At 65.8% G+C, this 26,345-nt stretch overlaps 4 protein-coding genes across 5 annotated transcripts; 3 read left to right on the top strand and 1 right to left on the bottom strand.

The window, feature by feature from the left end:
• The first annotated feature begins 530 nt into the window (after positions 1-530).
• On the top strand, positions 531-1,775 carry LRG1 (leucine rich alpha-2-glycoprotein 1). The gene is made up of 2 exons (XM_086477751.1): positions 531-556; positions 737-1,775. Exons 1-2 carry the CDS (start codon positions 531-533, stop codon positions 1,773-1,775), a joined length of 1,065 nt encoding a protein of 354 aa, XP_086333877.1.
• A 2,387-nt stretch (positions 1,776-4,162) lies between these two features.
• Positions 4,163-7,553, top strand: LOC147413780 (perilipin-3-like). Its single transcript, XM_086477560.1, has 7 exons — positions 4,163-4,210; positions 4,292-4,487; positions 5,083-5,165; positions 5,265-5,503; positions 6,014-6,248; positions 6,335-6,448; positions 7,131-7,553. Exons 1-7 carry the CDS (start codon positions 4,163-4,165, stop codon positions 7,551-7,553), a joined length of 1,338 nt encoding a protein of 445 aa, XP_086333686.1.
• Positions 7,554-9,181: 1,628 nt separating this feature from the next.
• On the top strand, positions 9,182-11,506 carry LOC104344935 (perilipin-3). The gene is made up of 7 exons (XM_086477561.1): positions 9,182-9,232; positions 9,470-9,665; positions 10,096-10,178; positions 10,264-10,561; positions 10,671-10,861; positions 10,954-11,076; positions 11,162-11,506. The coding sequence occupies exons 1-7, from the start codon at positions 9,182-9,184 to the stop codon at positions 11,504-11,506; spliced, it is 1,287 nt and encodes a 428-aa protein (XP_086333687.1).
• Positions 11,507-14,532: 3,026 nt separating this feature from the next.
• Positions 14,533-25,132, bottom strand: HDGFL2 (HDGF like 2). Of its 2 annotated transcripts, none has more exons than XM_086477408.1 (16): positions 25,061-25,132; positions 22,279-22,355; positions 22,056-22,194; positions 20,010-20,189; positions 19,519-19,635; positions 19,279-19,350; positions 18,905-19,052; positions 18,601-18,676; positions 18,217-18,502; positions 17,409-17,503; positions 16,822-16,892; positions 16,371-16,441; positions 16,063-16,164; positions 15,752-15,965; positions 14,890-15,013; positions 14,533-14,653 (listed from the first exon to the last, which is right to left on the bottom strand). In XM_086477408.1, exons 1-16 carry the CDS (start codon positions 25,130-25,132, stop codon positions 14,557-14,559), a joined length of 1,941 nt encoding a protein of 646 aa, XP_086333534.1. In that variant the 3' UTR covers positions 14,533-14,556. The 2 variants fall into 2 exon arrangements, with proteins under 2 accessions (XP_086333534.1, XP_086333535.1); XM_086477409.1 differs by having other exon boundaries at positions 14,533-14,650.
• Positions 25,133-26,345: the final 1,213 nt, after the last annotated feature.

The raw sequence follows: 26,345 nt of genomic DNA, 5'->3' as shown, positions 1-26,345 counted from the left end.
CCCCTCGGGACCCACCCGTGCACCCACGTCCCGTGCTCCCACACCCCCCACCAGCTCCCTCCCCCTGGCACCCCAACCCCAGCTGCTCTCCCGTGCAATGAGTTCCTCCGTGCCCAGCCCGCAGCAGCCACCAGCCACAGCTCGGTGTACCACAGAGCCACTCGTGGGGCTTGGCCATGGGGTGTGGGGTCCCACCACTCCCTGACATCCGTGATATGCCGTGCCTCAGTTTCCCCCATCCCCCAAAGCGGGGGTAGAGCACTTGGGGCAGGTGCTGGGGTCCCATAAGGTCCCTGGGAGAGGTGAGGGTGGAAGGGGGGGGGGCTGTCAACGCTGTGTCCACTAAGAGCCACGGGGGACAATGGGGACACCAGGACCTTGACCGTGCCCCGGATGCCAGCACCCTGCGAGCTGGCAGCAAAGGCGGCGATTTCCCAACCGGCGGCACATGAGGCTGAGCCACCAAGCAACACACACACACCACCCCCCCACCCCCCCCTTCCTGGGGTGACAGCCACCAAGGAGCCAGGATGGTCCCCGAGGAGCCGTTGGGAAGGTGAGGGCAGGGTTGGGGGGCTCAGAGCGGGGCCAGGGAGGGAGGGACATGGGGGTTAGGTCATCTCCCCCCCCCCCCCCCCGCAGCCATGGCCTGCCCACCCTGGGTGGAGAGCTGGCAGCGGGACAGCAACGGCAGGGCTTGCACAACCCTCGAGTGACGATGGCCACTTGCCCGCAGCACCATGATGCCACCGGGCCGGATCCTGCCACCGCCACCACCGCTGCTGCTGCTGCTGCTGCTGCTGGCGCTGCCGCCGCTCAGCCCCGCCGCCGCGTCGTGCTCCCCCCCACCCAACGCCACCCGTTTCGTCTGCACGGAGCCCACCCTGAGCACCTTCCCCTCCGGGCTGCCCCCCACCCTTTTGGCCATCTCGGTGGAGTTCACGGCGCTGGCCACCCTCCTCCCCACCGCCCTGGCCGGGCTGCCCCGGCTGCAGGAGCTCCACCTCTCCTCCAACCGCCTCGCCACCCTCCCCGAAACCCTCCTGCGCCCTGTGCCCACCCTGCGCGTCCTCGACCTGACCGATAACCTCCTGGCCGACCTCCCCGCCGGCATCTTCGCCACCACCGGCCACCTCCAGCACTTGGTGCTGCGGGGGAACCGCCTGCGGGTGCTGCAGCCTGCCTGGTTCCGGCACCTTCCGCAGCTGCGGTGGCTCGACCTGGCTGCCAATGCCCTGGCGGAGGTGCCACCGGCGGTTTTCCACCCGCTGCGCTCCCTGAGTAGCCTGGATCTCTCCCACAACCGCCTGGCAGCCCTGGCACCGGGTGCACTGGCCGGGCTGCGGGCGCTGGAGCGGCTCGACCTGGAGGGCAACCAGCTGGGCACGCTGCCGCCCACCACCTTCGCGCCCGTGCCCGCCCTGCGCCTCCTCTTCCTCCAGGATAACCAGCTGCAGGCGCTGCCCGCCGGCATCTTCGTCCCCCTGCGCCACCTCCGCGTCCTCGACCTGGCGTATAACCGGCTGCGGGCGCTGGAGCTGCCGCCCCCGGCCCCCGGCCCCGCGTTGGAGCTCGACATCTCGGGCAACCCCTGGGCCTGCGAGTGCCGGCTGCTGGCGCTGCTGCGGCGGGTGGCCCCCCAGCTCACGGCCACCCACGACACCCTCTGCGCCAGCCCCCCGCGTCACCGGGGACAGGAGGTGGCCGCCGTGAGCCAGGCTGGGGACACAGGCTGTGAGAGCAAGGGGGGCGGGCAGCAGTCACCGGACCCCTAGGCAAGGGGCTTGGTGGCACCTCAGGGGCCTGAGCATGTCACCTCCCTCCCTGCTGCTTTGTCCCCAGCCAAGATGAGCTCTCCTGGGGAAACTGAGGCAGGGGGACAGGGGTCCAGCTGTCCCCATCCCAATGGCCCCTGTCTCCATCCGGTGATGCCCATCCCAGTGGCCCCCCAGCCCCTTCCCACCTGGCTCAGGCTGTGCCACGTCCCTGTCCCCATCCCTCCTGGCACACGTCCCTGTCCCCACCCCACAAGAGCACATTAAACACGGTCACTTGGTGCCACCACACTCTTTCTCCTGGGTGTCATCCTACGAAGTCCCCGAGGACAAGGCAGTGATGGGGACCACGTTCCCCAGCCATGCCTGTCCCTTACCTGCTGTGTCCCCTGCCCGTGCCCGTTCCCACCCAGGCCAGCCTGCTCCCCAGCAGGGCCACCCCCTGGGATCGCCCACTGCCCTCAGGCACTGCTCACCGCTGGGTGACACTGCTGTCCCCTGGCCTGAGCTCCCACAGAGGCCAGGGGTGGCCTGGGACCCTGTGGGTCTCTGCTTGGCTTGGGGACATCTAGCATGGCGATGTTTGGCACAGGGACACCTGGCGTTAGGTCACTCGGTGTGGGGACACCTGGGGTGGGGACACTTGGAGTGGAGATGCTTGGCAAGAGGACCCCTGGCGTGGGGACACACGTTAAGGGGACGCTTGGTGTGGAGAACTTTGGCATGGGGACACCTGGCACGGGGACACTGGGTACGGGGACACACGTGTCAAGGGGACGCTTGGTACGGAGGCGTTTGGCCTGAGGACACCTGGCAAGGGGACGCCTCGCATGGGGACACCTGCCATGGCGTCCCGTGGTGCGGGGTCACGAGGCATGGGGACACCTGGCAAGGGCACACCTGGGGCGGGGACATTTGGCGGGGGGGGGGGGGGGGGGGGGGGTGGCTCGGGTCCCCTGGCCGCCCCCCACCAGGCCGGGCTGGCCCCGCCGGGGTCCCCGGGACGTTGCAGAGCCCTCGGGGCAGGATCGGGCCCCGCCGCGGCCCCACGTGGGACCCCCCCCCACGTGGCGGCACCGCCCAAAGCCAGCCCCCTCCCCTCAGACCCGCCCCTCCCTCCTAATTGGTGGCGGCGCGGCCCTCCCCTTCGCTGATTGGCTCCCGCCGCCAACTATGAATTCGGCGCTGGGCGGGGGCCGAGAATCGCGACACGGGATCGCGATCACGACCGGGGGGCGCGACAGACCCCCCACCTCCCACCTCCACCCCCTCCCCCTGTAAGTACCGTCCTCGGGACTTCGCGGTAGTTGGAGGGTGGGAAGCGGGCCCGGGGGGTCCGGGGGGGTCCGGAGGGGGGGTCCGGGGGTCCCGGGGTCCGGTCCCGTAGGGCCCGGGGGGGCTCCGGGGATTGGCGGGGGGCAGAGCCCGCCCGGGCTGCTGAGAGCTCTGCGGCTTCAGGCAGGACAGCAGGGGCTGGGGGGGGGTGTCACAGGTGTCCCCTGCCTGTCCCGTGTCCCCCCCCCGCTCCGTGATGGGTGCCCCGAAGCACCCCAGTGGCCCCGAGGGGACCTGCCCCCCAGAGACCCAAGGAGACACCCCCAGGGACCCAAGGGGACCTGGCCCCCCCTGGGGACCTGCACCCCGGAGGCGCAAAGGGACAGCCCCAGGGATCCAAGGGGACCTGCCCCCCAGGGACCTAAGGGGACCTGTGTGTCCCCCCCCTCAAGGACGTGCCTGCAAGCCCCCTCCCCCCCCAAGCCCCTCCCCCCAGGACTTGCCCCCGGGGGTCCACAGGGCCAGGCAGGGGGTGGGACCCGGGGCGCAGCTGCAGGGCAGCGGGACACCCCAAAGGGGCGAGGGGGGAACTGTCCGGGGGGGGGCGAGGGGGGAACTGCTGTGGGTGCTGGGGCTGCCCCGGCCGAGGTGACTGTGACGGGTGGCACGTCCCTGCCACGGGCTTGCGAAAGGCAAATCCAGCCCAGCTTCCTGCTGAATCACCCAAAAACCCTCTCCAGCCCCAAACTGGGATGGGGGGACCCAAGAGGGGATAGGGGGACCCGACCCCATTGCACCCTGGCAGGGCAGGAGGGCATCCCCATCCCCAAACCCCTTCCAGAAACCACCCCACCCCGCCCCCCATATCCCTTCAAACGGCCCAAAGTTCTCCAGCTTCTTCCCACTCCTGTCACGAGTTGATGGGTCTCAGCCCTCAGAGGAGTAAGGGGCTGTGGAGGGGCGCGCTGGGGGGCTCAGCCCCACCATGTACCACTTTCCCCGGCATGGTGAGGGGGTGGCCGTGGGGATCGGCCACCCCGGGGTGTCCACACTGGGCTCAGCCACCCACGGCACCCCATGATCTTTCTCTTCTCGCTGCAGCCACCGCTGCCATGTCGGCCGAAAACGCCGTGCCGGCAGAGGATGGGCAGGAGCTGAAGGTAGGGGTACCACAGGGTTGGGGTGTGGGGAACTGTGGGCATCGCTGGGGGTCCCGGCATCACCTCCATCCCCCCCGGCAGAGCGTGGTGAGCCGGGTGGCCAGCCTGACCCTGGTGAGCTGTGCCTGCGGCGCCGTCGCCACGGCGTACGCCTCCACCAAGGAGAGCCACCCCTACGTCAAGTCCGTCTGCGACGCCGCCGAAAAGGGGGTGAAGACGCTGACGGCGGCGGCGGTCAGCGGGGCCCAGCCCATCCTCACCAAGCTGGAGCCGCAGAGTGAGTGGGGCTGGGGGGCAGGGGGGCAGCACCCCGTGTGTTTTGGGGTGCCCAAAAACTGGCTTTAGCCGGGCTCTTGTGAGGCATCAGGAGAGGAATAATATGGTTTGGTGTCTCCAGTTTATATCGCCAAGCAAAATGCACATAAAGGGCTGGAGAAGCTGGAGTAGAAGCTGGGGGGTTGGCAGCACCCTGTGAGTTTTGGGGTACCCCAAAAACTGGCCCTATCAGGGCTCTTGCAAGGCAGCAGGAGAGGAACAATCTGGTTTGGTGTCTCTGGTTTATATTGCCAACCAAAATGCTCATAAAGGGCTGGAGAAGCTGGAGGAGAAGCTGAGGGGGGGGCTGGCAGCACCCACTGAGTTTTGGGGTGCCCCAAAACCTGGCCCTAGCAGGGCTCTTGCAAGGCAGCAGGAGAGGAACGATCTGGTTTGGTGTCTCTAGTTTTTATCACCAGCCAAAGTGCACGTAAAGGGCTGGAGAAGCTGGAGGAGAAGGTGGGGGGCTGGCAGCACCCTGTGAGTTTTGGGGTACCCCAAAAACTCGCCCTGCGAGGCAGCAGGGTGTTCAAACCCATCTGTTTTCTCATCTCTAGTTTCCACCGCCAACGAATACGCCTGCAAAGGGCTGGATAAGCTGGAGGAGAAGCTGCCCATCCTGCAGCAGCCCCCGGAGAAGGTAACGTCTCCTCTGGCGGACACGGGAAAGGGGGGGGGGGGGGGGTCCAGCGCTGGGTGAGGCACTGGGACAAGATGTCCCTCTGCTGTCCCCTCCCAGGTGGTGGCAGAGACCAGGGAGCTGGTGTCGTCCACCGTCAGCGGGGCGGTGGGCCTGGCCCGCGGTGCGGTGCAGGGTGGCGTGGAGAGGACGCGCTCGGCGCTGAGCACCGGCGTCAGCACCGTGGCGGGCTCCCGCGTGGGCCGGCTACTGGCCACGGGGGTGGACACGATGCTGGAGAAATCGGAGGAGCTGGTGGAGCGATACCTGCCCGGCACGGATGAGGACTTGGGTGAGTGCCAGCCATGCCAGAAACCATCTCCCAAATTTGGGGGTGCCAAGCCCCCACCCCGGGACCCCCACCCTATTGTTCAGCACTGCTCCTGCATCACTTGCATCCCCTGCGGGGGTGCCTGGGCGGTTCTGCCGTGCCAGGGCGGCGCTGAGCCCCACACGGTGCCCACGGTCACCGCGACACCGCGCAGGGGACAATGGGAACCCAAAGCCGGGGAACACGGTGCGGTGGTGGTGGGTGAACTCTCACCTGGAAACCAGAAAGCAAATATAGCCCTGTGCCGCCCACCCCGGGTATTTATAGCTCGGCACGGGATAGCAGTGGGCAGAGCTGTCCCCGTGTCACGGCAGAGGTCACCGGAGAGGTCATCTGGCTTTTTGGTGACACCTCCACATGACCTGGTGGCCAAGCATCCCATGGCTGGGCACCTCCGTGTCCCCACGATGGGGTGTGAAGCTCGGGGGGGGGGAGGTCATCCCAGTGCTGGTGGTGGGACGCACCGGTGCCGGGCGCAGGATGGTCCAGCCGTGCCGTTCTCACCCCCTGGCCCCACAGCGGCAGCGGCGGCGGCGAGCGTGGAGGTGGCCACGCCGGCGCGGCAGAGGCGGCGGCAGAGCTGCTTCGTCCGCGTGGGCTCGCTCTCGGCCAAGCTGCGGCACCGAGCCCTGCAGCGCTCGCTGGGTGAGCTGCAGCGGGCACGGCACAGCGCCCAGCGGGTCCTGGCCCAGCTCCACCGCCTCATCGAGCTGGTAAGGATGTGGCGGGGAGTGTGCCAGCCCCCTGCCAGCCCAGCCCCCCTCCCGGTGTGCTCCCACCTTGTTGTCCCTTCCCCCAGATTGAGCAGGGGCGGCAGGGCATGGACGGGCCCCTGTACGGCACCCGGCAGCATCTCCACCGCATGTGGCTGGAGTGGAGCCAGCAGGATGCCGTGCCCATGGAGGAGAGCGAGGTACGGGGAGGGGGTACCGTGGAGGACACCAAAATATGGGATAGGGGGCCATTCCCATGGAGGAGACCAAGGTACAGGTTGGGGGACCATGCTCTTGGGGGAGACCAAGGTACAGGTTGGGGGACCATGTTCTTGGGGGAGACCAAGGTATGGGGTGGGGGACCATGCCCATGGAGGACACCAAGGTACAGTTTGGGGGACCATGCTCTTGGGGGAGACCAAGGTACAGGTTGGGGGACCATGTTCTTCGGGGAGACCAAGGTACAGGTTGGGCGACCATGCTCTTGGGGAAGACCAAGGTATGGGGTGGGGGGACCATGCCCATGGAGGACACCAAGTTATGGGGTGGGGGGCCATGCTCTTGGAGGAGACCAAGGTATGGGGTGGGGGACCATGCCTGTGGAGGACACCAAGATACAGTTTGGGGGGGCCATGCTCTTGGGGGAGACCAAGGTACAGGTTGGGGGACCATGCTCTTGGGGAAGACCAAGGTATGGGGTGGGGGACCACGCCCATGGATGACACCAAGGTACAGTTTGGGGGACCATGCCCATGGAGGAGACCAAAGTATGGGGTGGGGGACCATGCCTGTGGAGGATGCCAAGGGACAGGGGTCTGAGCCAGGCTGGGCAGGAGGAGCATCCCACCCCAGGGCCACCCCTGCCCGCGGGCTGCCTTGCAGGTGGAGGCACGGACGCTGGCCATGCTGCGCGGGCTCCTGCGCCAGCTCCACGCCGCCTGCACCCGCCTGGTCGCCAGCACCCGGGGTTTACCCAGCGGCGTGCAGGAGACGGCGGGACACGTCCGGCACGGCGTGGAGGGCGTGCAGGCTTCCCTCTCCCGCGCCCACTCCTTCCACGAGCTGTCGGGTTTGGTGCTGGCGCAGAGCCGGGAAAAGGTGCTGCGGGCGCAGCGGAGCGTCGACGAGATGCTGGAGTACGTGGGGCAGCACACGCCCCTGCCCTGGCTGGTGGGACCCTTTGCCCCCGCCATGGTGGAGTATCCGGAGGATGACCAGGTGGAGATGGCCAAGTGGGAGGGTTGTGACACCGTGGTGGGGACGCACCAGGTGCCCGCTCCCCCGCAGCTCTGCAGCCAGCGCTGAGCCACCGGCACTGCCAAACTGGGGGAGCGCCCACCCACCTGCAGCAGTGAACTCCATCCCTGCTGGGGATGAGGTGACGATGGACTCGGTGACGCGGCGTGGGACCCCTGTTGCCGCGGCTGGGGACTCGTTTGGGGAGGGAGAGGACGGTGGCACGTGGAGGACACAGCCTGTGCCAAGCCTTACCCATCGGGGGCTCCCTGCGGTGTCCCCAAACCGGGGGAATGTCGGGATTTCTTGTCTTAACGGCTCCAAAGCACTTTAAAAGAGGGAGGAAACAACTTTTTAGGCCTTCAAGTGACTCGCAGCCCACAGCGCCGGCTGCAGCAGGGCCACCATGTCATGCCAGGCTCGCCGGGGGGCTTGGCAGAGGTGGCAGAGCTGGGGACGTGGGGTGACCTCACGGGGAGGGTTTCACCAGTGGGATGCCGGGGAGAGCGGGGCGGGTGGCAGTGGGGTACTGGGATGGAGGGTGCTGGGGGGGTGGAGATGCTGGGGTGGCTGGACTGTGAACGGCGGCCGTGTGGCACTGGACTTCGTCCCGGTTATCACCATCGCGGGGCTGGGCCCGGGGTGTCCCCGGCATCGTGGGCGCAGCGTGGCCACGGCACCCAGCGGGGTGACATTGGGTCGCCCCGGACTGTCCATCCTCCTGCCCCCACTGGGACCAGTCTGCCCTTCTCCACTGGGCCAGGTGGGGGGAAACTCTGGGAGCCCCGTCCTGGAGGATCCCCCGGAGGGGAGGGGGGTTTGGGGGGGGGGTGGGGGTGGTGTCAGTGCCTGACCTGTTCCGGGGGGTTGGTGCGAGTGTAGCCGGGGGTGGGGGGGGGTCGGTGTCGGGGCAGGGGGGGTCAGTGCAGCGCGGTCTCAGGGGATCCGGTCCCGGGTGGGGGGTGTCGGTACAGCCCGATCTGGGGGAGGGTCGGTGCAGCCCGGTCCCGGGGGAGCCTCTCCTGGGGGTCTCGGTGCAGTCTGGTCCCGGGGGAGCCGATCCCGGGGGGGTGGGAGCCGGTCCCGGAGAGTCTGTGCATCCCGGTCCCGGGGGTACCGGTGCAGCCCGGTTCCGCGGGGGTCGGTGCAGGCCGGTCCCGGGGGAGCGGATCTCGGGGGGGGGGAAGAAGCCGATCCCGGGGAGGTCGGTGCATCCCAATCACTGAAGGGGTTCGGTGCATCCCGGTCCCGGGGGTCTCGGTGCAGCCCGGTTCCGCGGGGGTCGGTGCAGTCCGGATCCGGGGAATCGGGTCCCGGGGCGGGGCGGGGAGGGGGTCCCGGTGCCGGTTCCCGGGGGGGCTGATGTCGGTGCAGCCCCGGACCGCGGCGATCCCAGCGGGTCGGTGCTCCCGGACCGCCCCGGGCCGGCCCCGGCTGGGCGGGTCCCGGTCACATGCGCTCGGGGCCGGGCTCCGGGGCTATAAAGGCCCGTGGGGAGGGAGCGGGGCGAGCCCAGGGCCTGGCGTAGTCTCCGGAGGTGAGTCCCGGTCCCGGTCCCGGTCCCGGTCCCGGTCCCGGTCCCGGATGGGTGGAGGCTGCCCCATCCTAGGGAGGAGGGAAACTTGGGGGGGGTGGGGGGTGAATTGGGGGTATTGGGGGGGGTCTGACCCCGCTCACGGTTCCCCCCCAGCCCCGCCATGGCCACCAGCGAGCCCGGGACGGCGCAGCCGAAGGCGGAGGAGCAGCAGGTCAGCGGGGGCAAGGGGGGGTGGGGTGGGGTGTGTCCGGGGTGTCCGTGTTTGGGGAGAGGGCTCTGGGTTACCCTACGCTTGGGTGGGCTTGGAGATTCCATGGAGACATCCTTGGGGGGGGGGGGGGGGGCGGGAGTTGGGGGCACACCATGTGTCCCCCACCCCGTCCCCGATGAGATTTGGGGCTCCATCGCTCCCACACACACGCTCATCCTGACCCCTTGATGCCACCAGAGCATCGGGTCGAGGGTGGCCAGCCTGCCCCTGGTGAGCTCTGCCTACGGGGTGGTCTCCACGGCGTACGCCTCCACCAAGGAGAGCCACCCCTACGTCAAGTCCGTCTGCGACGCCGCCGAAAAGGGGGTGAAGACGCTGACGGCGGCGGCGGTCAGCGGGGCCCAGCCCATCCTCACCAAGCTGGAGCCGCAGAGTGAGTGGGGCTGGGGGGCAGGGGGGCAGCACCCCGTGCGTTTTGGGGTGCCCAAAAACTGGCTTTAGCCGGGCTCTCGTGAGGCAGCAGGAGAGGAATAATCTGGTTTGGTGTCTCCAGTTTATATTGCCAACCAAAATGCATGTAAAGGGCTGGAGAAGCTGGAGGGTGGCAGCACCCCGTGAGTTTTGGGGTGCCCAAAACCTGGCCCTAGCAGGGCTCTTGCAAGGCAGCAGGAGAGGAACAATCTGGTTTGGTGTCTCCAGTTTATATCGCCAACCAAAATGCACATAAAGGGCTGGGGAAGCTGGAGGAGAAGCTGGGGGAGTTGGCAGCACCCTGTGAGTTTTGGGGTACCCCAAAACCTGGCCCTAGCAGGGCTCTTGCAAGGCAGCAAGGTGTTCAAACCCACCTTTTTTCTCATCTCTAGTTTCCACCGCCAACGAATACGCCTGCAAAGGGCTGGATAAGCTGGAGGAGAAGCTGCCCATCCTGCAGCAGCCCCCGGAGAAGGTAGTGGGGTGGGGTGGGCAAACACAGTCAAGGGCCCCCATCCCCAGCACTGCTTAACAGAGGGTTGTGTGTCATCCCCTTCCAGCTCATCTCGGACACCAAACAGCTGGTGACCTCCACGGTGACAGGGGCCAAGGATGTCCTGACCAGCACCGTGGCTGGGGCCAAGGACGCGGTGACCAGCCGGGTGACGGGGGTGATGGACATGACCAAAGGGGCTGTGCAGGGCAGCGTGGAGCTGACCAAGTCAGCGGTGAGCAGCGGCATCAGCACCGTCATGGGCTCGACCGTGGGCCAGATGGTGGTGAGCGGGATGGGAACCATGCTGGAGAAGTCGGAGGAGCTGGTGGACCATTACCTGCCCATGACAGATGAGGAGCTGGGTAAGGAGCTGATCACAACCCCCTGGAGATGTGTCACGGGCTGCGGGGGGGGGTCCCTCAGAGAGGGGTGGCATGTGGGAGGCCCACTTCAGCAGCTCTTCTCCCACAGCCAAGCTGGCCACGGCCGTGGAGGGCTTTGAGACGGAGCAGCAGAAGCAGCAGCAGAGCTATTTCGTGCGCCTGGGCTCCCTCTCGACCAAGCTGCGGCACCGAGCCCTCCAGCACTCGCTGGGCAAGCTGCAGAGCGCCCGCCGCAGCAGCCAGGACGTGCTGGCCCAGCTCCAGCGCACCCTCGACCTGGTAGGACCCATCCCTGTGTCCTGTCCCCCACCCCCCATGCCACCCTGGGGCTGCAGCAGCCCACCCACACCAGCCTCTGCTTCTCCCCCCAGGTGGAGCACCTCAAGCAGGGCATGGACCAGAAGCTGCAGGGAGGGCAGGAGAAGCTGCAGCAGATGTGGCTGGAGTGGAGCAAGAAGCAACCTGGGGGTGGCAAGGATCTGGTGCCACCAGAGGTAGGTGGAAGGTAGGGGGTCCCCGGGGTCACCCGGTGTCCCTTTCCCCCCCACACCCCTCACCACCCCCTTGTTCCCCCCGCAGCCGGTGGAGTCGGGCACGCTGGCCCTGCTGCAGAGCTTGACGCAGCAGCTCCAGAGCTCCTGCCAGCCCTTGGTGTCCAGCCTCCAGGGCCTCCCTGCCAGCATCCAGGACACGGCGGGGCAGGTCCGGCAAAACGTGGAGGAGCTACGGGCAGCCCTCTCCTCTGCCACCTCCCTCCAGGACGTGACGGGCAGCGTGCTGGCCCAAGCCCGTGCCCACGCTGCCAAAGCTCGCCAGCTGATGGACGAGCTGGTGGAGCATGTGGCTCACAACACCCCCCTGACCTGGCTGGTGGGACCCTTTGCCCCCTCAGGCCAGCGCCTGGTGGACCTGGAGATGAAGTAGCATCCTCTGGGGTGGGGTGATGTTGGTTCCCCTCCCCAAGCCACGCTAGGAGCATCTACTAACCCCTGCCTGGCCCACCTTGCCTGTAACCGTAGTGCCTGCCTCTGCAGGGGACACCTCTGTCCCTTGTCACCTGTGCCAGGGATGTGCAGTAACGTGCCTTGGTTCCCCCAAGTGCCTGTCGGGGTCACCTCCAGCGCCTGGCTGGATTCCCTGTGTCCCCTTGTCCTCGATGCCTTCAAGCCCCTGGTCATGTAGCGTCAGGGAGCGCTTGTGAAGCAATAAACTCTGGTTAGTTTTGCACTGGATTGAGGCTTTTTTTGGGGGGTCGTATCACCATCCACCTGTCTGCATCCCACCCCAAGCAGGGGCTGGGCCCAGAGATGAAATTGGGGCTCCATGGCACCCACCTGCCCCCTGGGCGACAGCACAGTGCCCCCTCTCAGTTCTGCCTGCGACCCTGCGCATGAGGCCATCCCAGCAGGTACCTCATCCCTGGGGCTATGCCCTTTCTTGGGGTCCCACAGGTCCCTGGATGGGACCATGTCGGTGTCCCAGGGCTGTGTGTCTCACGGCAGCCTCTGTGTGTTGCAGGCTCTGCCTCGAGGTGTCCCCCCATGCAGCCCAGAGTCCCCTCCCTCATGGCCACCATCCTCTGCACCTTGAGTTCTCTGCGTCCCCCTCACTCTGGGATGCTGCTGGAGGGTCCCCATGTCCCCCTCGCCCTGGGATGCTGCTGGGAGGTTCCTCACAACCCCCTCACCCCGAGATGCTGCTGGGGGTCCCCACATCCCTTTTGCCCTGGGATGCTGCTGGGGGGGGGGTTGGGGCAGGACCCCCAGCACCCCATCTCCAGCTCCTCTTCCCCCCGCAGCAGATGGGCCAGATTTGGGCTCTGCTGCGGCTCTCCAGCAGAGCCACCCTCTTCCCCTCGGCTCTTTCCCTGGCAAAGCCAGGAGCCAAACCGTGGCCCTGGTGCAGCCGTGGCTGGACACCCACCACATCCTCCCGCAGCTCCAGCACAGCCTCGACACGGTGACAGCCACCAGTTTGTGGCGCTGGGGAGGGAGGGGGGGTCCCCAGGACCCCCGTGCCCATGGTGCCATTCCTCCTGCCGCTGGAGGCCGTGCAGCAAAGCTTGGAGGAACCGCTCTGCAACTGCCAGGAGATGTGGACGGGCAGGAACCGGGTGCAGGCAAACCCCTGCCCGCACCCTGCCTGTCCCAGCACCCAGGGGGTGCAGGACACCCACCCCCCCCCCCCGCCATGTTGCCAGGGCAGCTGGGCACCCCGGCGAGCCCGGCACGGCGTGGCCGAGCTCTGCGGCACCTTCAGCCCGGCCGGGTCCCTGCAGGAGCTGCTGGGCACCGTGGTGGCCTGGGGACTTGAGGTGGGGGCCCAGGCCTGGCAAGCGCTGGGGGTGGTCCTGCTCCCAGCACCCATCAGTGCCATGGCTGGAGGATGTCACCAAGGCTGCTGGCAGCCCCAGACCTAGGAGTGCCCCAAATTCAACCAGCCATGGCCACCCCCCCCCCCCACCTTGCTCTGGACACCCTGCTGCGTCCTCGGTGGCACCCACATGGTTCTGCTCCCGTTGTTCGTGGCCGTGTCTTGGTGTTCTGTCCCCCTCCGGTGCTGCCATCTGCAACACAGCCAAAGGTGATGGGGGCATTTGGGGGGGGGGGGGGGGGCGGGAGGGAACAGCCCTCATCTCGGCCTTTAAATCCCCCCCCCCCGACCCAGGGTGATGCCCCAAGGTGGGGAGAGGGCTCACACAATCCTCTGGCTGGGGTGGTGCAGGGTTTAACCAGCCCCTCCTGGGGTGCAGCGACACATCCCCGGGTCCCCATCCACCTTCCCAGCATCAGGGTACAGGTGGGGGCCCCCCCCTCGTCTCTCCCAGTCTCCCCAGCCTGAGGATGGGGCTGAGCCTCCCCAGCCCCCATCTCACCCCAGCTCTCGCCGGCAGTTGGGCAAGAGGCACACGGGGCTTTTTTTGGGGATTTTATTTGGGTTTTGTTTACGGAGGGCTGGAGCATGAAATCAGCCCCGGGAAAAAAAAAAAAAACAACAAAAAAAAGAACCAACCCGACCAAAAATTTCTCCCCAGGGCAGAGTTACAGCAACAGCCGCCTCCAAAGGGGGGGTCAGGGCATCCTCCCTCCCTCCCTCCCGGCACAAACAGCACTCAAGGACGCAGCGTCTGGTTGAGCTGGGAACATCTTTATTTTACACGTACAAAAAGCTCCAGGTCTTTGCAAAAGAGCAGACAGACAAACGGCCAAAGATGCTGCCCAGCACAAGGCAGGATGCTGCCCCAGTTCAGTCCCTCCCTGGGTGAGTTAGGAGACAACACCCTTTTTTTTTATTTTTTAACTGGTTTTAACCCAAACCCTGGCGCCCAGCCCTGCTGCCTCCCCTGGAGCAGCGGGACCTGGCTCCAGCAGCTGCCTTCAGCCGGAGAGATGATGGTGGGGAAAGGGGCGCGGAGCAGCGGGGTGAAGCCCTGGTGGCTGAGGCAGAGCCCAGTTTGGGCGCCAGAAAATCAAGCAGCCCGGTTTGGCTGCCCCACAGGGACACCCATGGGTGCCTGCTCCTGGCTCCTAGGGGAGAAGGGGGGAGGGACCCACGGGGGCGTTTTCCCATCCTGGGCAGGGGGATGCTCCTGCCTTCCCCTCGTCACAGTCAGCGATGCCTCAAGAAACAGACAGTAGGGCTCCTTGTGTTTTTCATTAAAAAACCCTTTATATTCATTTCATGGCGGTTGAAATCACAAGAAATTAGGTGGAAGGGAAAAACAAAACAAAACAAAACAAAAAAAAAAAAAAAGAGGGGACAAATACAGACAACCAGCACAGCCCCCCCCGCCCCCGCAGTCGGTGCTTTCGCGGGGCTGGGGGCACAGGACAAGACCTAGGACATCAGCTACTGTGTGACTTAGTGAAGTATCTCAAGCAGGGGACGAGGCAGAGGCTGGTCTCCCTTCACAGCCCCTCCACCTCCACCTCCTCCTCCTCCTCCTCCTCCTCCTCCGGGCAGAAGCTGCTTTCTCAGCTCTCCTCCTCGTCATCCACAGCTTCTGACTCCCCACGAGCCCTCTCCCGCTCCGGCCCGGCTCGCTCGGCCTTGGGATAGTCCTGCACGCTGCTGGGGGGAGAGCACAGGCATCTCAGCGAGCACCTCCCCTGCCCCTCTGCCTTCCCCTGCCCCTCTGCCTTCCCCTGCCCCTCTCCTGCACCCCAGGCTCCTTTCCCAAGCTGGGAAAAGCCCGACACAACCCATGAGACCCCCCCCTCAAGAGCACCCATGGGAGAGCTCCGCTTGGCCGTGCATCAGATCCAGGGGAGCTCCCGAGCCCCCAGCTCTGCCCCTCGCACGCTCACTTGTTGTGGGTCTCCTCGGTGGATGCCTCTGGCTCTCCCGCTCCCGGCCCTTGGCTTTTGTCCTTCTCCTCTGGGCCCTCCGCTTTTTGGGTCAGGGATTCACCGTTCACCGGACCCGACAAGTCTAAAGGGAAGATCAAGGCTCAGGTCGCCACAGTGGACCTCGTCCATCCCATCCCACAGGTGGCCACTGGCTGTCCCCATCCAGGGCGAAGGACACCCAGCCAAAACCAAGGGGCCCCCAGGTCTGGCCTGACCCCGCTAGCTAGGTGAAGGGCCCCAAAACTCCATCCTCCAAGCCCAGAGGCAGGCGTCAGAGCGGATTTTCCCCATCAGCTCCTCTGGGAAGGCTCTTGCAGCATCCCCAGCAGGTCCCCAGGCAGGGACCCGGCTCTGAGGGTGGAAGATCCCCGTCACCAGCTGCCTGCGCAAGAGCCTGAGCCAGCGGCCAAGGGCGTCTCCGCATTCCTCTGTCCCCCCAGCGCCTTCGACCAACGCTCAAGCTGGCAGCAAGGAGCCGTCCCGGGCCAAAAATCAGCCCAGAGGCACCCAAAACCAGGGCGTGGGCGTCGAGGTTTGCCCTCTGCTCTCACTGCCACGAGCGGTCGGTATCCAGTCCTTTCCCACTCTTGGCACTCCAGCGAACAAGGGACTGGAAGTGCCACACGTGGCCGCTGATCCCCTCCACCACCGAGGCCAAGAGCCACCCCTGCTCATGTCCCCAGTCCCCACTGGGACGTGCTGTGTCCCTGTTCATGTCCCCAGTCCCCAGGGGGACGTGCCATGCCCCGAGAAGGGCCCCGGGATCGCTACGTGCCCGGCCAGAGCAGGGAACCACCCCGAGGGGTTCAGGGAGCGTTACCAGCATTCGTCTCCTCTTCCCCCTTCTCACTCCTTGTCTCCCCTCCCGACAGCTTCTCCTGGCCCTTCTCGGCCTCCCCTTTGTCCTTCTCAGGTCCAGCTTTGTTGGCTTTCTGGATCGCCTCCATCTTTGGTCCCAGGACACGCGACTTCAACCGGGTGTAGACCTCGGCAGCTTTCTCCATCACGTCCTTGTTTGCTTTATAGCGCCGGATCTGCACCAGAAAGAGGGAGGAGGGACGCCCTTAGAGCTGGGGTGGCCCCAGCAGGCTCCTTGCTCCCTCCAGGGAGGGACTCGACCCTCTGCCCTACCTTTTTCAGCGTAGCCACCACGTCGGTGTGCTTCTGGAGGATGTGGGAGGTGACCTGGAGCGTGCCCAGCTCCTCTAGTGCATTCAGACACCGCTTGATGTCCTGCAAGGATGGCACCAAGCTCAGAAGCTGCCTGCAAGTGTCCCTGCGGGCACCTGGGGCAGCACTGCGTGGAGCACAGCCCCCTAATGCCATCCAGAAAGGCAAGAGGAGGCTCAGCCAGGCTGAGCACCCCCAGATATCGCAGCCGTGGCCGAGGACACGGCAAGAAGGGACGCCCCAGGCCAGGCTGACCCTCGGGCACTCACCGGGTTATCCACCTTCAGGGCAAACTTGATCTCGCTGTGAAGCTTCTGAAGTTTCTCTTCGACTGTGGGCTCTGGAGCAGCAAGAGAAAGAGGCCGAGGCATCAGGCCCCTGGAGGAGAGCACGGCGCTGCCCAGAACCCAGGGCCTCTCCCCCAGCAAGGGTCGGGTTCCCTCCTGCATCTCCAAGGTCAAACGCAGCCCTTCTCTGAAGAGGATGGGTTGGGGTGTGCCAAGGTCGGCAGGGGATGCGTACAGGGAAGTTCATTGTCTCTGCACACCCTGGAAACACTTCCCGAGGCGATGCCAGCACTGCAGCAGGGCCGGGAAGGGCCCCAGCAAAACCATCCCGATCCCTGCGGGAAAGATCCCTCCCTGGGATGGGGGAACCCAACCCCGGATCCTTTCTCTCCCTCTCCTCCCCCTCTGCGATGGCAAGCAAGGGCGCTCTCACCCTTTTTCTTCTCCATCCTCCTTTCGGGAATCAGGTCAGATTTCTTCCGGCCTCGTTCCACTTTCAAAGGTCTGCGGGAGGAAAAGTGAAGAGGTAAGATCCTTCGGGGGGAACCCCCTGCTCGCCACCGGGCTAACAAGGAGGGGGACGGCACACGTTGGGGCAGCCCCCTCAGCCTGCCCGACGGCACTAGCCAGGCAGCAGAGCCCTGCCACGCTCCACCCCGGTCTCCCAGCTCGCAGGCGGACAAGAGCCCTGAGACAGCAGCTCCCCCATGCCCCAGCTGCCCGGGACTGCAGAAAGGCAAAGCCCCAGAGCGAGACCCCAAGGATCTTCCCCTGCCAGACAGAAAACACCAGGGAAGCTCATCCTGGTGCTCCCCAAAACCTCCTCCAGCCCCTTCAGCAATAGGAGGCGGGAGGGGAGGTAAGAGCCCGGCTCCTCCACGGGTGCTGCTGGCCCAGGGGCAGCTCCACGGAAGCCCCATCCCCACCCCGGGGGTGTCAGGCGGGGAGGGCTGGGCAGCAGGAGCAGCAGGAATGGCCCCGTCCCCGGGAAGCACCGATGCGGGGAGGGGAGATGCTGACTTGTTCCGTGGTTTCTCCTCTGCTCGGCCCCTCTTCTCCTTCTGATTTGGTTTCCTTGACAACTCCGAGGGCTGCTTCTTCACCGGCTTCTTTACCTTGGAGGAGAGAACAATGCGGGCGAGAGCGGCAGAGCCCTCCCTGCTGCGGAAGGGAGACGGTGCCACGGCCCCGGCTGGCCACGACCCAGCCACGCGAGCGGCCAGCACCCACCCCACCACTGCTGCGAGGGTGGTGCAGGGCCATCCCCTGTGTCCCCCCCCCCCCAAAAAAAGAAGGACTCGGGCTGCAGCACAGCGCTGCGCTGCTCCAAAAGCGCCCTGGGACCTCCAGCAGCCCAACCCAGCCCTGCAGGACCCCAGCCCTCGAGATCTTCGGGCTGTTTTCCCAGCCCCCTTCCACAGGGAGGAACTAAAAAGGGCGACCTCGCCGCTGGCCAGCGTGGCTCTAGGACTCCTCTGCAACCCTGCCCTGGCCTTTAGCCAAATCCAGCTGGCGCTCCGGGCAGGGCAGCGGAGCAAATCCCATGACTGTGGTGGGAAGGAGAGCGGCACGGAGATGCGACACCCGCAGCTGGACGGGGGTGGCCTGGGCCAGGGGAAGAGCTCCCATTCGCAAGGCACGGGCGGGCCTACGGCCACGACCCTGCCCAGCGCTGCGTGGGCAACCCCACCGAGACAGGTCCTCGCCACTCCTGGAGGTCCTCGCCACTCCTGGAGGTCCCTACCATTCCTGGAGGTCCCCGCTGACCTGACAGGGAGAGGACGGGCTGTCTGTTTGTCCCCAGCTCCCCACGGAGCTCTGCACTCACCTCTTTCTCCAGCTCCAGTTCAGAGTCCGAGGAGGACGGGGCCTTGGCCCGGCCTTTGCGGCCCTTTTTGGCCACTTCATCCTCCGCGCTGCTGTCCGAGTCCGAGCGCGCCTCCTCGCCCTTCTCTGCTTTCTCCTTCCTCTTCTCTTTCTCCTCCTTCTCCTGCTCCCGGAGCCGACGGATCTCTTCCTCCTGCTCCCTCTTCCTCTTCTCCTCCAGCTCCCGCCGTCGCTCTTCATCTCGCCTCTTCCACTCGCTGATGCGGTCCACGTCGCTATCGCTGTCACTGCGAAGGACAGAGCACGCTTGGCCCCCTTGTGCTGCGGGCAGGCGGGTGACCCTCCAGCCGGGCCCCGAGGGGGACAGTGTCCCAGCTGATCTCACCTGTCGCTGCTGGAGCTGGTCGGGACACGCTCAGGCTTCGGTTTCCTGCCACGGGGCTTGGGAGGGGGTTTCTCAGCTGCAAGACAACGGGGAGAAGGTCAGCAGGAGCCCTGGTTGTCCCTCTGTGAAAACAGCCCTAAACTCGGGGGTGGGGGGCAGAGGGCTGTTCAGATACGGGCTGGAAGGTGCCCACCACAGAAGGAGACCCCAGAGCCTCAGAAGCCCCCAGCCTCACATGCTTTCCAGTCCCCTGAGGAAGCCAGCAGTGGCCCAGCAGTGGCAGGACCAGTTTCCTCGGCGTTACCTGGCTTCCTGCCCCGTGGAGCTTTCTTCACAGACACATCTGAGTCTGAATCGGAGTTGGAGTCCGACTTGGTCATGTCCACCGTCGCGTTTCCCATTTCCGAATCCGAGTCCGCTTTGGAGTCTGAGTCAGAGGCGGACTCCACTTTCTGTAGGAACAGAGGGGGGTTGGATGGGGTGGGTGGCAGCAGCTCAGCAGCACGCCCCAAACCAGGACGGGGCCCAACCGGGTCACTGAGGCACCAGCGAGGTCCCTCCTAGCGCTGAACCTACGTCCAAGTCCATGGCAGAGCCCTGCCACCCCCTGCTCCCCCCTCCAGGCAGCACAGACCCCCAGCCTCCCTCAGGCAGCGCTGCAGACGAGGGGTCTTTTACCTTCTTCTTCCTCCCCGCTGCTGGCATCCTCCGGGGAGCCCTGGCCACTGGCTTCTTCTCGGGAGTGAAGTCCTGGAGGAAAACACAGACATGAAGAAACGGGGACCAGTCTCACGATGGTTTCAAAAGCCAGTCAGGTTCCCTCAAGCCATTGCCCCCGCAGACGGCGATGCTCTTCCTCCAGCCCTTTCCCCACCGCCCTGCCAGCCTCCACGCAAGCGTATCTCAAAACCCTCTCACCTGGTCACTGTTTTTTTCTGACTCGGAAGATGTTTCCGAGTTCTCCTCTTCTGTCAGGGAGGGGCTGCCCTGATCCAGGTCACTGGAGGATTTCCGAGGCCGTTTTGTCACCGGCATCTGGTACGTGAGAAGAGAGAATGTGAGAGAAGCCCAGTCCCCCTTGGCTTCGCCCAACTCTTCCCGACCAGCCCTGCAAGAGCAGCCACACACACTCAGACGAGCCGTGCAGCTCCTGCCTGCAAACCACACCAGGACTTGGCCATCCCACCATCTCGAAGACGAGCCGGCTCCCAGACCCCCCCAACACACACTGAACCCCATTTCCCACCAGACAATCCAGAGGGAGCTGGTTTCTTCACCACCTCCACCCACGGTGCGTTCGACACGCTGCCCGGCGGAGGGAAGCTCAGCGGTGGACCCCACGACCGCGTCCTCCTGACCACGACACCCTCCTGGCCGCGCCGAGGGGAACCCCCTCAGCCCACACTCACTTTCATAGCCAGCGATTTTCGCTTGAGCCCGCTGTGGTCGCTGCCCCGATCCGAGTCCTCATCGCTTTCCATCTTCTCCGCGGTGACGGCAGCCATGGCAGCGTCTTCCTCGTCGTCGCCCGCATCGCTTCCCCCCATCGGGTCGTTCTCGGGAACGTCGCTGTCCGAGGAGCTCGCAGGCTAGAGACAGCGGGGACGAGAGCGGTGTTATCGCCCCCAGGGGGCCTGTGGCACACGAGGGGGAGAGGAGAAGGGGCACAAAAGGGTGACAAGCGATGGACGGCAGCGCTGAGCAGAGAGGCAGAGCAGCGTGGGGCAGCCTCCCCTCCCAGCACAGATCCCTTCGGCATCGGCTCCGGACAACGTGACCAGCCCTTCAACGAGAACACTCAGTCAACCCCCCCCTTTCTAATTCCCCTGCACCCCCTTCCCAAGGTCCCTCACCCCGAGACCACCAGCCACACCTTCCCTCTGGAGCCCCCAGCTCGGCTTCCACCCGCTGCCGCCGCCGAGCTCCCCTCTCCCCCCGCCATCCTCGCGCTCTGCCAAAGACCCCCGGAGAAGCCTCGACCTGACAGCCCCTCCTGGGGGAGCAGACCCCAGCCCTCTTCTGCCCTCGTGGCGCCAGACAAGCGGGGCAGGGTGGCTCAGTCCAGCCTCTCCTCCAGCACCGTTCTCTCCCAGTGGGCTGGCCACCAGCCCGCAGCTCGGGTCAGGTCTCTTCCTTCTCAGGTGGCTTCACGCCACAGCACATCACACGCCTTCCCCAGCAGAAATGACCACTGTGTCCGCTGTGGTGGCCACCGCTCTTCCCAGTTGGGAGCTCCTGTGTCGTGTTCCCTCGCTCCCATGCAGGGAAGGTCTCCTGGCTTCTGAGCAGCCCGTCGTGGGGTTCCTCACGCAAGTGTGTCGCACCCAAGGGGTTTCCTAGAGCTGGGATTCTTCCAATGCTTGAGCCTTCCTGCTGGAAAGCCTCTCCTCATCATTGACTGCTCCTGGCACCTCACTTCATTTAGGTCTCAAAGCCAAAAAAGACCTCTGCTTCAGCACCTTCTTCTCCAGGAATTTTGGCCACAAGATGCAGCTGGTGAACCCTCAGCCTTGCTGGCGCTGTTGGCATCACCTCGGTCGCTCCGTCGCAGCAGGTCCCTCACCAACAGGTTTCTTGCCGCTGCTGGGGGTTTGCGGTGGAGTCCCTGGACAAAGCGGGTGCTGCCTCCCTCACCATCACCAACCTCCCGCCCAACAAGCTGAAGTTGTTCTCCTGGTTTTCAAGCACCTCCGTGGTCTCACCTGACCCTAGGTCCGCAGTCTGGCGTCCGACCATCTCCCACAGCTACTAAAACCACATCTTCCCTCCTGCACTGGCAGCAGCCCAGCCGGGGGGGGGGGCTCATTCCCTGAGCCTGCCTACCTCCAGACCACCTCGTCCTTGTAGCTCACCTTAAAAACCTTCCTCTGCCTCTTCAGACCAACTGCCTACGAAGCTGCTTTGGACAACTCCTTTGAAGATCCCTATACAACAAATTGTACCACGCGATTACGGTGACGAAAAGCCCACGCAAGCAACTGACAGCAAAGATCCGTCTCCCGGCCTGCTCTGAAGCCCGTTGAAGGAGCAGGTCAGCGGCTTTCGGCTCAGGACCTTAGAAATGGATGAAGAAAGGGACTGCCCAAGAGCCCACGCACAGGTCCAAGAGCCGGGGACAAGCAAGCCTCAAGTTCTCGCTCTGACAACGAATCCTCCGTGGTTTTGGGCAAGCGGCACGAAGCGCATCCCTGGCTGCACCTCAAAGACAGGGGGGGTAAAGGCATCTGCCTCCGGAGCAGGAGGAGGAGGAGGAGGAGCGCTGACTCCCTCAGGAAGGGAGAGGGCAGGGAAGGGAAAGCTACTTCAACCCTGAGAAAGCCGCTCTGTGAGCTGGAAGCGCGGAGGCACCGTCGCAACGAGAAGCAGAAAAGGGAGGAGAGCGACTCGGAGGAGAGACGGAGGCGCCGGCAGCCCATGTCCTCGCTGCCCCCCCGCCGCGCGAGGCCCGCACTCACCGCAGGGGCACTGTAACTGGCGTGAGGGTTGTTCTGGATTTCCCACAAGCCCTCGTTGAAGCCTTTTCTCTTGTTTGGTTTCCCATATTTGTCTTTGTATTTTTCGTAAAGGAAGAGATCTTTAGGGCCCAAGAAGGCGCTGGAGAGAAACAAAGCAGAGGTGAGCCCGGGAGCAGAGGCAGCGGGGCCAAAAGCCCGGAGAGGGGAGCGAGGCAGCGCTTACGTCTCGTGGGTGCCGAAGAAGAAGATGGGGTACTTGTTCGGTGGGGGTTTCACGGCGCCGTCCGCGATGTCATCGATCTGAAAGGAAACCCAAAGCAGGAGGTGGTCAGAGAGAGCGGCTTGAGCACATCCTCCGCAAGGCACGTCAGCCCCGGCTAGCAGCGTCGGCCTCCGGCACCCGCACCCGCTGGGAAGCAAGCATGGCAAGAAAGCACCCGGGCGGGGACCTTGCTACGCCCAAGAGTCCCACTGCGGCGTCACGGCCCGGCGGGATCTCTAGAAGAGTAACAGAAGGGATCCGGCACGGCGGCTCTACGGCCAGAGCTCGGCGCGAGGTCGTCTCTCCACCGCCGGGCTCAACGCCCGGGGAAACGCGGGGCCTTGTGCTACCCCCCAGAGATCCATCGCCCGAGCCGCCTCGGGAGGGGACGCCCGAGGGAAAGCCCCCTCCAGCCCGGGGTTGGGGGGCGATTGCTCCAACGGGTCCTTCCTGGCTGGAGACCGGCCGCAGGAAAAGCCCCGCTGCCAGCGGGACGCGTGGGCTACCCCGTCTTCTTCCCACGCGCCGGCTCCAGCGCCCGTCTCTCTGCTCCACCGTGGTCTGGGCTGCGGGTAGAGCCGCGGGTGGGAGCCTCGGGGTGGGCGAGGGCTGCCCCGCATGCTGGGGAGGTCTTCGGGAGAGGAGGGGGGTGAGCCTTCCCCAAAAAATAAGCAAGCGAGCTAAAGCAGGAGGGGCTGCAGAGACGCCGGCAGCGCGAGGGCTCTCCTGGAAGGACCGAGTCCTCTCGGCGCCAGGTCGGCCGCCACGGCGCAGGGACGGCGGGGATGGCATCCTAGATCTCACGGCGTGGTGCGGCCAAGCAGCGTCGTCTCCGGCACCCTGAGCCTCCCCGGGACCTGTCGGCCCCGATCCCACAGGGTTTCCACCAGCCGGTCTCTTCCCATCAGACACCTTCAGTGGACGAACCTGCCTCGCCCTCCGCTGCCGCCAGGGACCACCGCAGACCCCCCCGAGCTGCCTCGCACTCCCCCGGTGAGCGCATCCTACACCAGCCCCTGCTCTGCCCGCTCCTCCGGGCCTCCGCCAGGCACCACCACGGCCCAACACTGTCACCCGGCCGCTGGGACCAGTCGCCCCCCGCCACGAACGCTCCATCGCCCCATCCGCAAACCCCCCCCCCCGCCCCGAACTGCACCAGCACCCTCCGATCCTGCACCTCGCGGAAGCTCAGCGGCAGCCCCCCTCCCCCCCCCCAGCCCAGGCGCTGTCCCCAGCACGTGTGTCCCCCCCTGTCCCCAACACGGGACGGAGCCCCAGACCCCAGCTCTGTTCCCCCTCAGCTGGGGACAGAGGGTGGCTGACGTCCAGGCAGGGAGCTGGGAAGGGGGGGTCTCTGGAGGGGAAGGGCTCTGCTGGGCAGCAGGAGGATGAGGATGGAGGGTGAAGGGCAGGGGTGCTGGAGCAAGGGGTGAGCTGTGAGGGACAGCCCCATGGGGTCGGGGTGCCTGGAGGGTCAGGGTCCTGGGGTGCAGCAGGGGAGAGGGGGGCGGCAGGGGTCACCCCAGCAGGAAAGAGGGTCCCCAGGCCAGGGGGTCCTGGTGGGTGAAGCAGGGCTGAGGCCCCATGTGGTTACCCCAAGTGGGTCAGGGTCTCCCCGGGGTGCAGGTGAAAAAGGAGGGTTCAGGGTGCCACCAGGACAGGAAAGGGGTCCTGGGTCCTTCTGCGTGGGGCTGTCAAACACCCTCCTGGCGAAGGGACCCCCAGGTCTCCCCCATCCCTTGCCAGGTACAGGCACCAGTGTGGGACCCCCTCTCTCTCCCTTGGTGCAGGTGCCAGTACGGGACCCCCAGCCTGTTGCCAGATCCCCTCCCAGCACAGGTACCAGCATGGGACCCCCCTCCTGGGATCAAACCCCAGTGCCAGTATGGGTGCTGGCATGGGACCCCCCCATCCTAGTGCAGGACCCCATCCCAGTACTGGGCTCCCATCCCAACATGGGTGCCCATACGGGATCTCTGTGCCAGTACTGGGCTCTCATCCCAGTACAGGTGTCAACATGGGGTCTCCCATTCCGGTACAGGATGTCCCATTCCCATACTGGATCTCCATCCCAGTGTGGGTGCTGCAATGGGACCTCCCATCCCAGTACAGGATACCCGGTACTGGTCCCCATCCTGGTACAGGTGCCAGTAGAAGAGCTCCTATCCCAGTATAGGACATCCCAAGCCGGTGCAGGTGCTGGGATGGGCCTCCCCATCCCAGTATGGTCCCTCATACCAGTACCAAGTCCACATCCCAGGACAGATACAGGTAGGGGTCCCCCCTCCCGGTATCGGGTCCTCATCCCGGCATGGGACCTCCCATCCCAGTATGGGATGCTCCATGCCAGTACCAGGTCCGCACCTCGGAATGGGTGCCGTTATGGCATCTCCATCCCACTGTGGATGCTGGTACAAGACCCTCATGCCGCTACCGGGCTCCCATCCCGGGACAGGTGCCCCCATGCCGGTATAGGACACCCCATGCCGGTACCGGGTCCCCCATCCCGGTATGGGTACCGTTATGGCATCTCCATCCCAGTACGAGCCCCCCCCCTCACCCCGGGACAGGAGCCGGTACGTGTCCCCATCCCGCTACCAGCCCCCCCCCATCCTGCTACAGGATCTCCATCCCGGTACGGGATCTCCGGTCCGGCCCGGGCCAACCCCCCGCCCCGGTGCGGCCCCCCCCCCCCTCCCCCTCCGCGGTGCGGCCCCCCGCCGGCGCGGTCCCGCGGTCTCACCCGGGCCGGCCAGTGCGGGTACCCCTTCATCTTGGCGAAGACGAGGTCTCCGGGCTTGAAGCTGTGCGGCATGGCGGCCGCGGGGCGGGGCGGCGGCGGCGGAGGCCCAGGCCGCGGGCAGCACCGGGCAGCGGGGCGGGGACGGCCCGGCCCGCAGGATGTCCCGCCCCCGCCCGCGGCGCCAGCTCCCGTTGGCTCCGCGCCGCGTCGCTCCGTCGTCTCGCCCAATAGGAGCGAGGCGAGGGCACGGCGGGATAACGGGATTGGGCGGCGCCGCTAGAGGCGCCGAGGAGGGGGCCGCTGAGGGGCGTGGCCAGAGGGGGCGGGGGAGGGGGCCGGGGTCGGGGGTGGGGCCGGAGCTGGGGGGGACACAAGGGTGTGGGGTGGGGGCCAGGGCTATAGGTCAGGGCTATAGGGGGTGAGCCAGGTCTGTAGGGTATGGGACAGCGCTATAGGGAGGGGGCTGGGGCTATAGGGTGGGGGAGAGTGCTATAGGGTGTGGGTCAGGACTGTGGGGTGGGGGTCAGTACTATAGGGTGTGAGCCAGGTCTGTAGGGTATGGGACAGCGCTATAGGGTGGGGGAGAGCACTATAGGGTATGGGTCAGGGTTATGGGGTGGGGGAGAGCACTATAGAGTGTGAGCCAGGCCTGTAGGGTATGGAACAGCACTATAGGGAGGGGGCTGGGGCTATAGGGTGGGGGACAGCGCTATAGGGTGGGTGTCAGGTCTGTAGGGTATGGGACAGTGCTATAGGGTGGGTCAGGACTGTAGGGTCAGTGCTATAGGGTGTGAGCCAGGTCTATAGGGTGTGGGACAGCGCTATAGGGTGGGGTCAGGCCTGTAGGGTGGGGTTGTGGGTGGGGGCCAGGGGCTGGGCCGGCAGAGCAGCCGTGTATGCGGCTGTGGGGGGGGGACATGGGGGACACAGGGGGGTTTGCCCCCCAGGGTGAGCTCCCACTCTGCCCCACCACCACCTCGGCCCCCCTGGCCTGGGGACGCGGTTCCGTTGCTGCACGGTCTCAACCGAAACCCACCTGGGTCGGGGGGGGCTCCATCCCCTGCGCCCTGGGGCTGAGGGGGGCCGGTCTGGTTTGGGGTCCCCGGGACGAGGACAGGGCCACCAGCAAGAGCCGCCCAGGCCGAGGCGGTGGGGGAAGGAGCCAGCCCTGCTTCGCCCACCTTGGCTTGAAAAACTTGAACTCGGCCCAGCTGAGCTGGGGAGAAACAGTCTAAGGCGTCTGCCTGGAAGCTCGCTGGGTTTTTAAACCCGGGTTTAACCCAAT

This window comes from Leptosomus discolor, chromosome 24 (assembly GCF_034619465.1).
Source record: "Leptosomus discolor isolate bLepDis1 chromosome 24, bLepDis1.hap2, whole genome shotgun sequence".
Lineage (NCBI taxonomy): Eukaryota > Metazoa > Chordata > Aves > Leptosomiformes > Leptosomidae > Leptosomus > Leptosomus discolor.
This window is presented reverse-complemented; position numbering and strand designations above follow the sequence as displayed.

What these genes read in the sequence shown, in the direction of transcription:
- LRG1 (XM_086477751.1), top strand. Translation starts at nt 531, where the DNA reads ATGGTCCCCGAGGAGCCGTTGGGAAG. An exon ending in CCCGAGGAGCCGTTGGGAAG is followed by an intron (nt 557 to 736) that starts GTGAGGGCAGGG and finishes ACTTGCCCGCAG; the next exon opens with CACCATGATGCCACCGGGCC.
- LOC147413780 (XM_086477560.1), top strand. Translation starts at nt 4,163, where the DNA reads ATGTCGGCCGAAAACGCCGTGCCGGCAGAGGATGGGCAGGAGCTGAAG. An exon ending in TGCAGCAGCCCCCGGAGAAG is followed by an intron (nt 5,166 to 5,264) that starts GTAACGTCTCCT and finishes GTCCCCTCCCAG; the next exon opens with GTGGTGGCAGAGACCAGGGA. An exon ending in GATGAGGACTTGGGTGAGTG is followed by an intron (nt 5,504 to 6,013) that starts CCAGCCATGCCA and finishes GTGCCGGGCGCA; the next exon opens with GGATGGTCCAGCCGTGCCGT.
- LOC104344935 (XM_086477561.1), top strand. Translation starts at nt 9,182, where the DNA reads ATGGCCACCAGCGAGCCCGGGACGGCGCAGCCGAAGGCGGAGGAGCAG. An exon ending in CACCAAGCTGGAGCCGCAGA is followed by an intron (nt 9,666 to 10,095) that starts GTGAGTGGGGCT and finishes TCTCATCTCTAG; the next exon opens with TTTCCACCGCCAACGAATAC. An exon ending in CATGACAGATGAGGAGCTGG is followed by an intron (nt 10,562 to 10,670) that starts GTAAGGAGCTGA and finishes CTTCTCCCACAG; the next exon opens with CCAAGCTGGCCACGGCCGTG.
- HDGFL2 (XM_086477408.1), bottom strand. Translation starts at nt 25,132, where the DNA reads ATGCCGCACAGCTTCAAGCCCGGAGACCTCGTCTTCGCCAAGATGAAG. An exon ending in ACCCGCACTGGCCGGCCCGG is followed by an intron (nt 22,356 to 25,060) that starts GTGAGACCGCGG and finishes GTTTCCTTTCAG; the next exon opens with ATCGATGACATCGCGGACGG. An exon ending in ACCAGCTCCAGCAGCGACAG is followed by an intron (nt 18,503 to 18,600) that starts GTGAGATCAGCT and finishes TGTCCTTCGCAG; the next exon opens with TGACAGCGATAGCGACGTGG.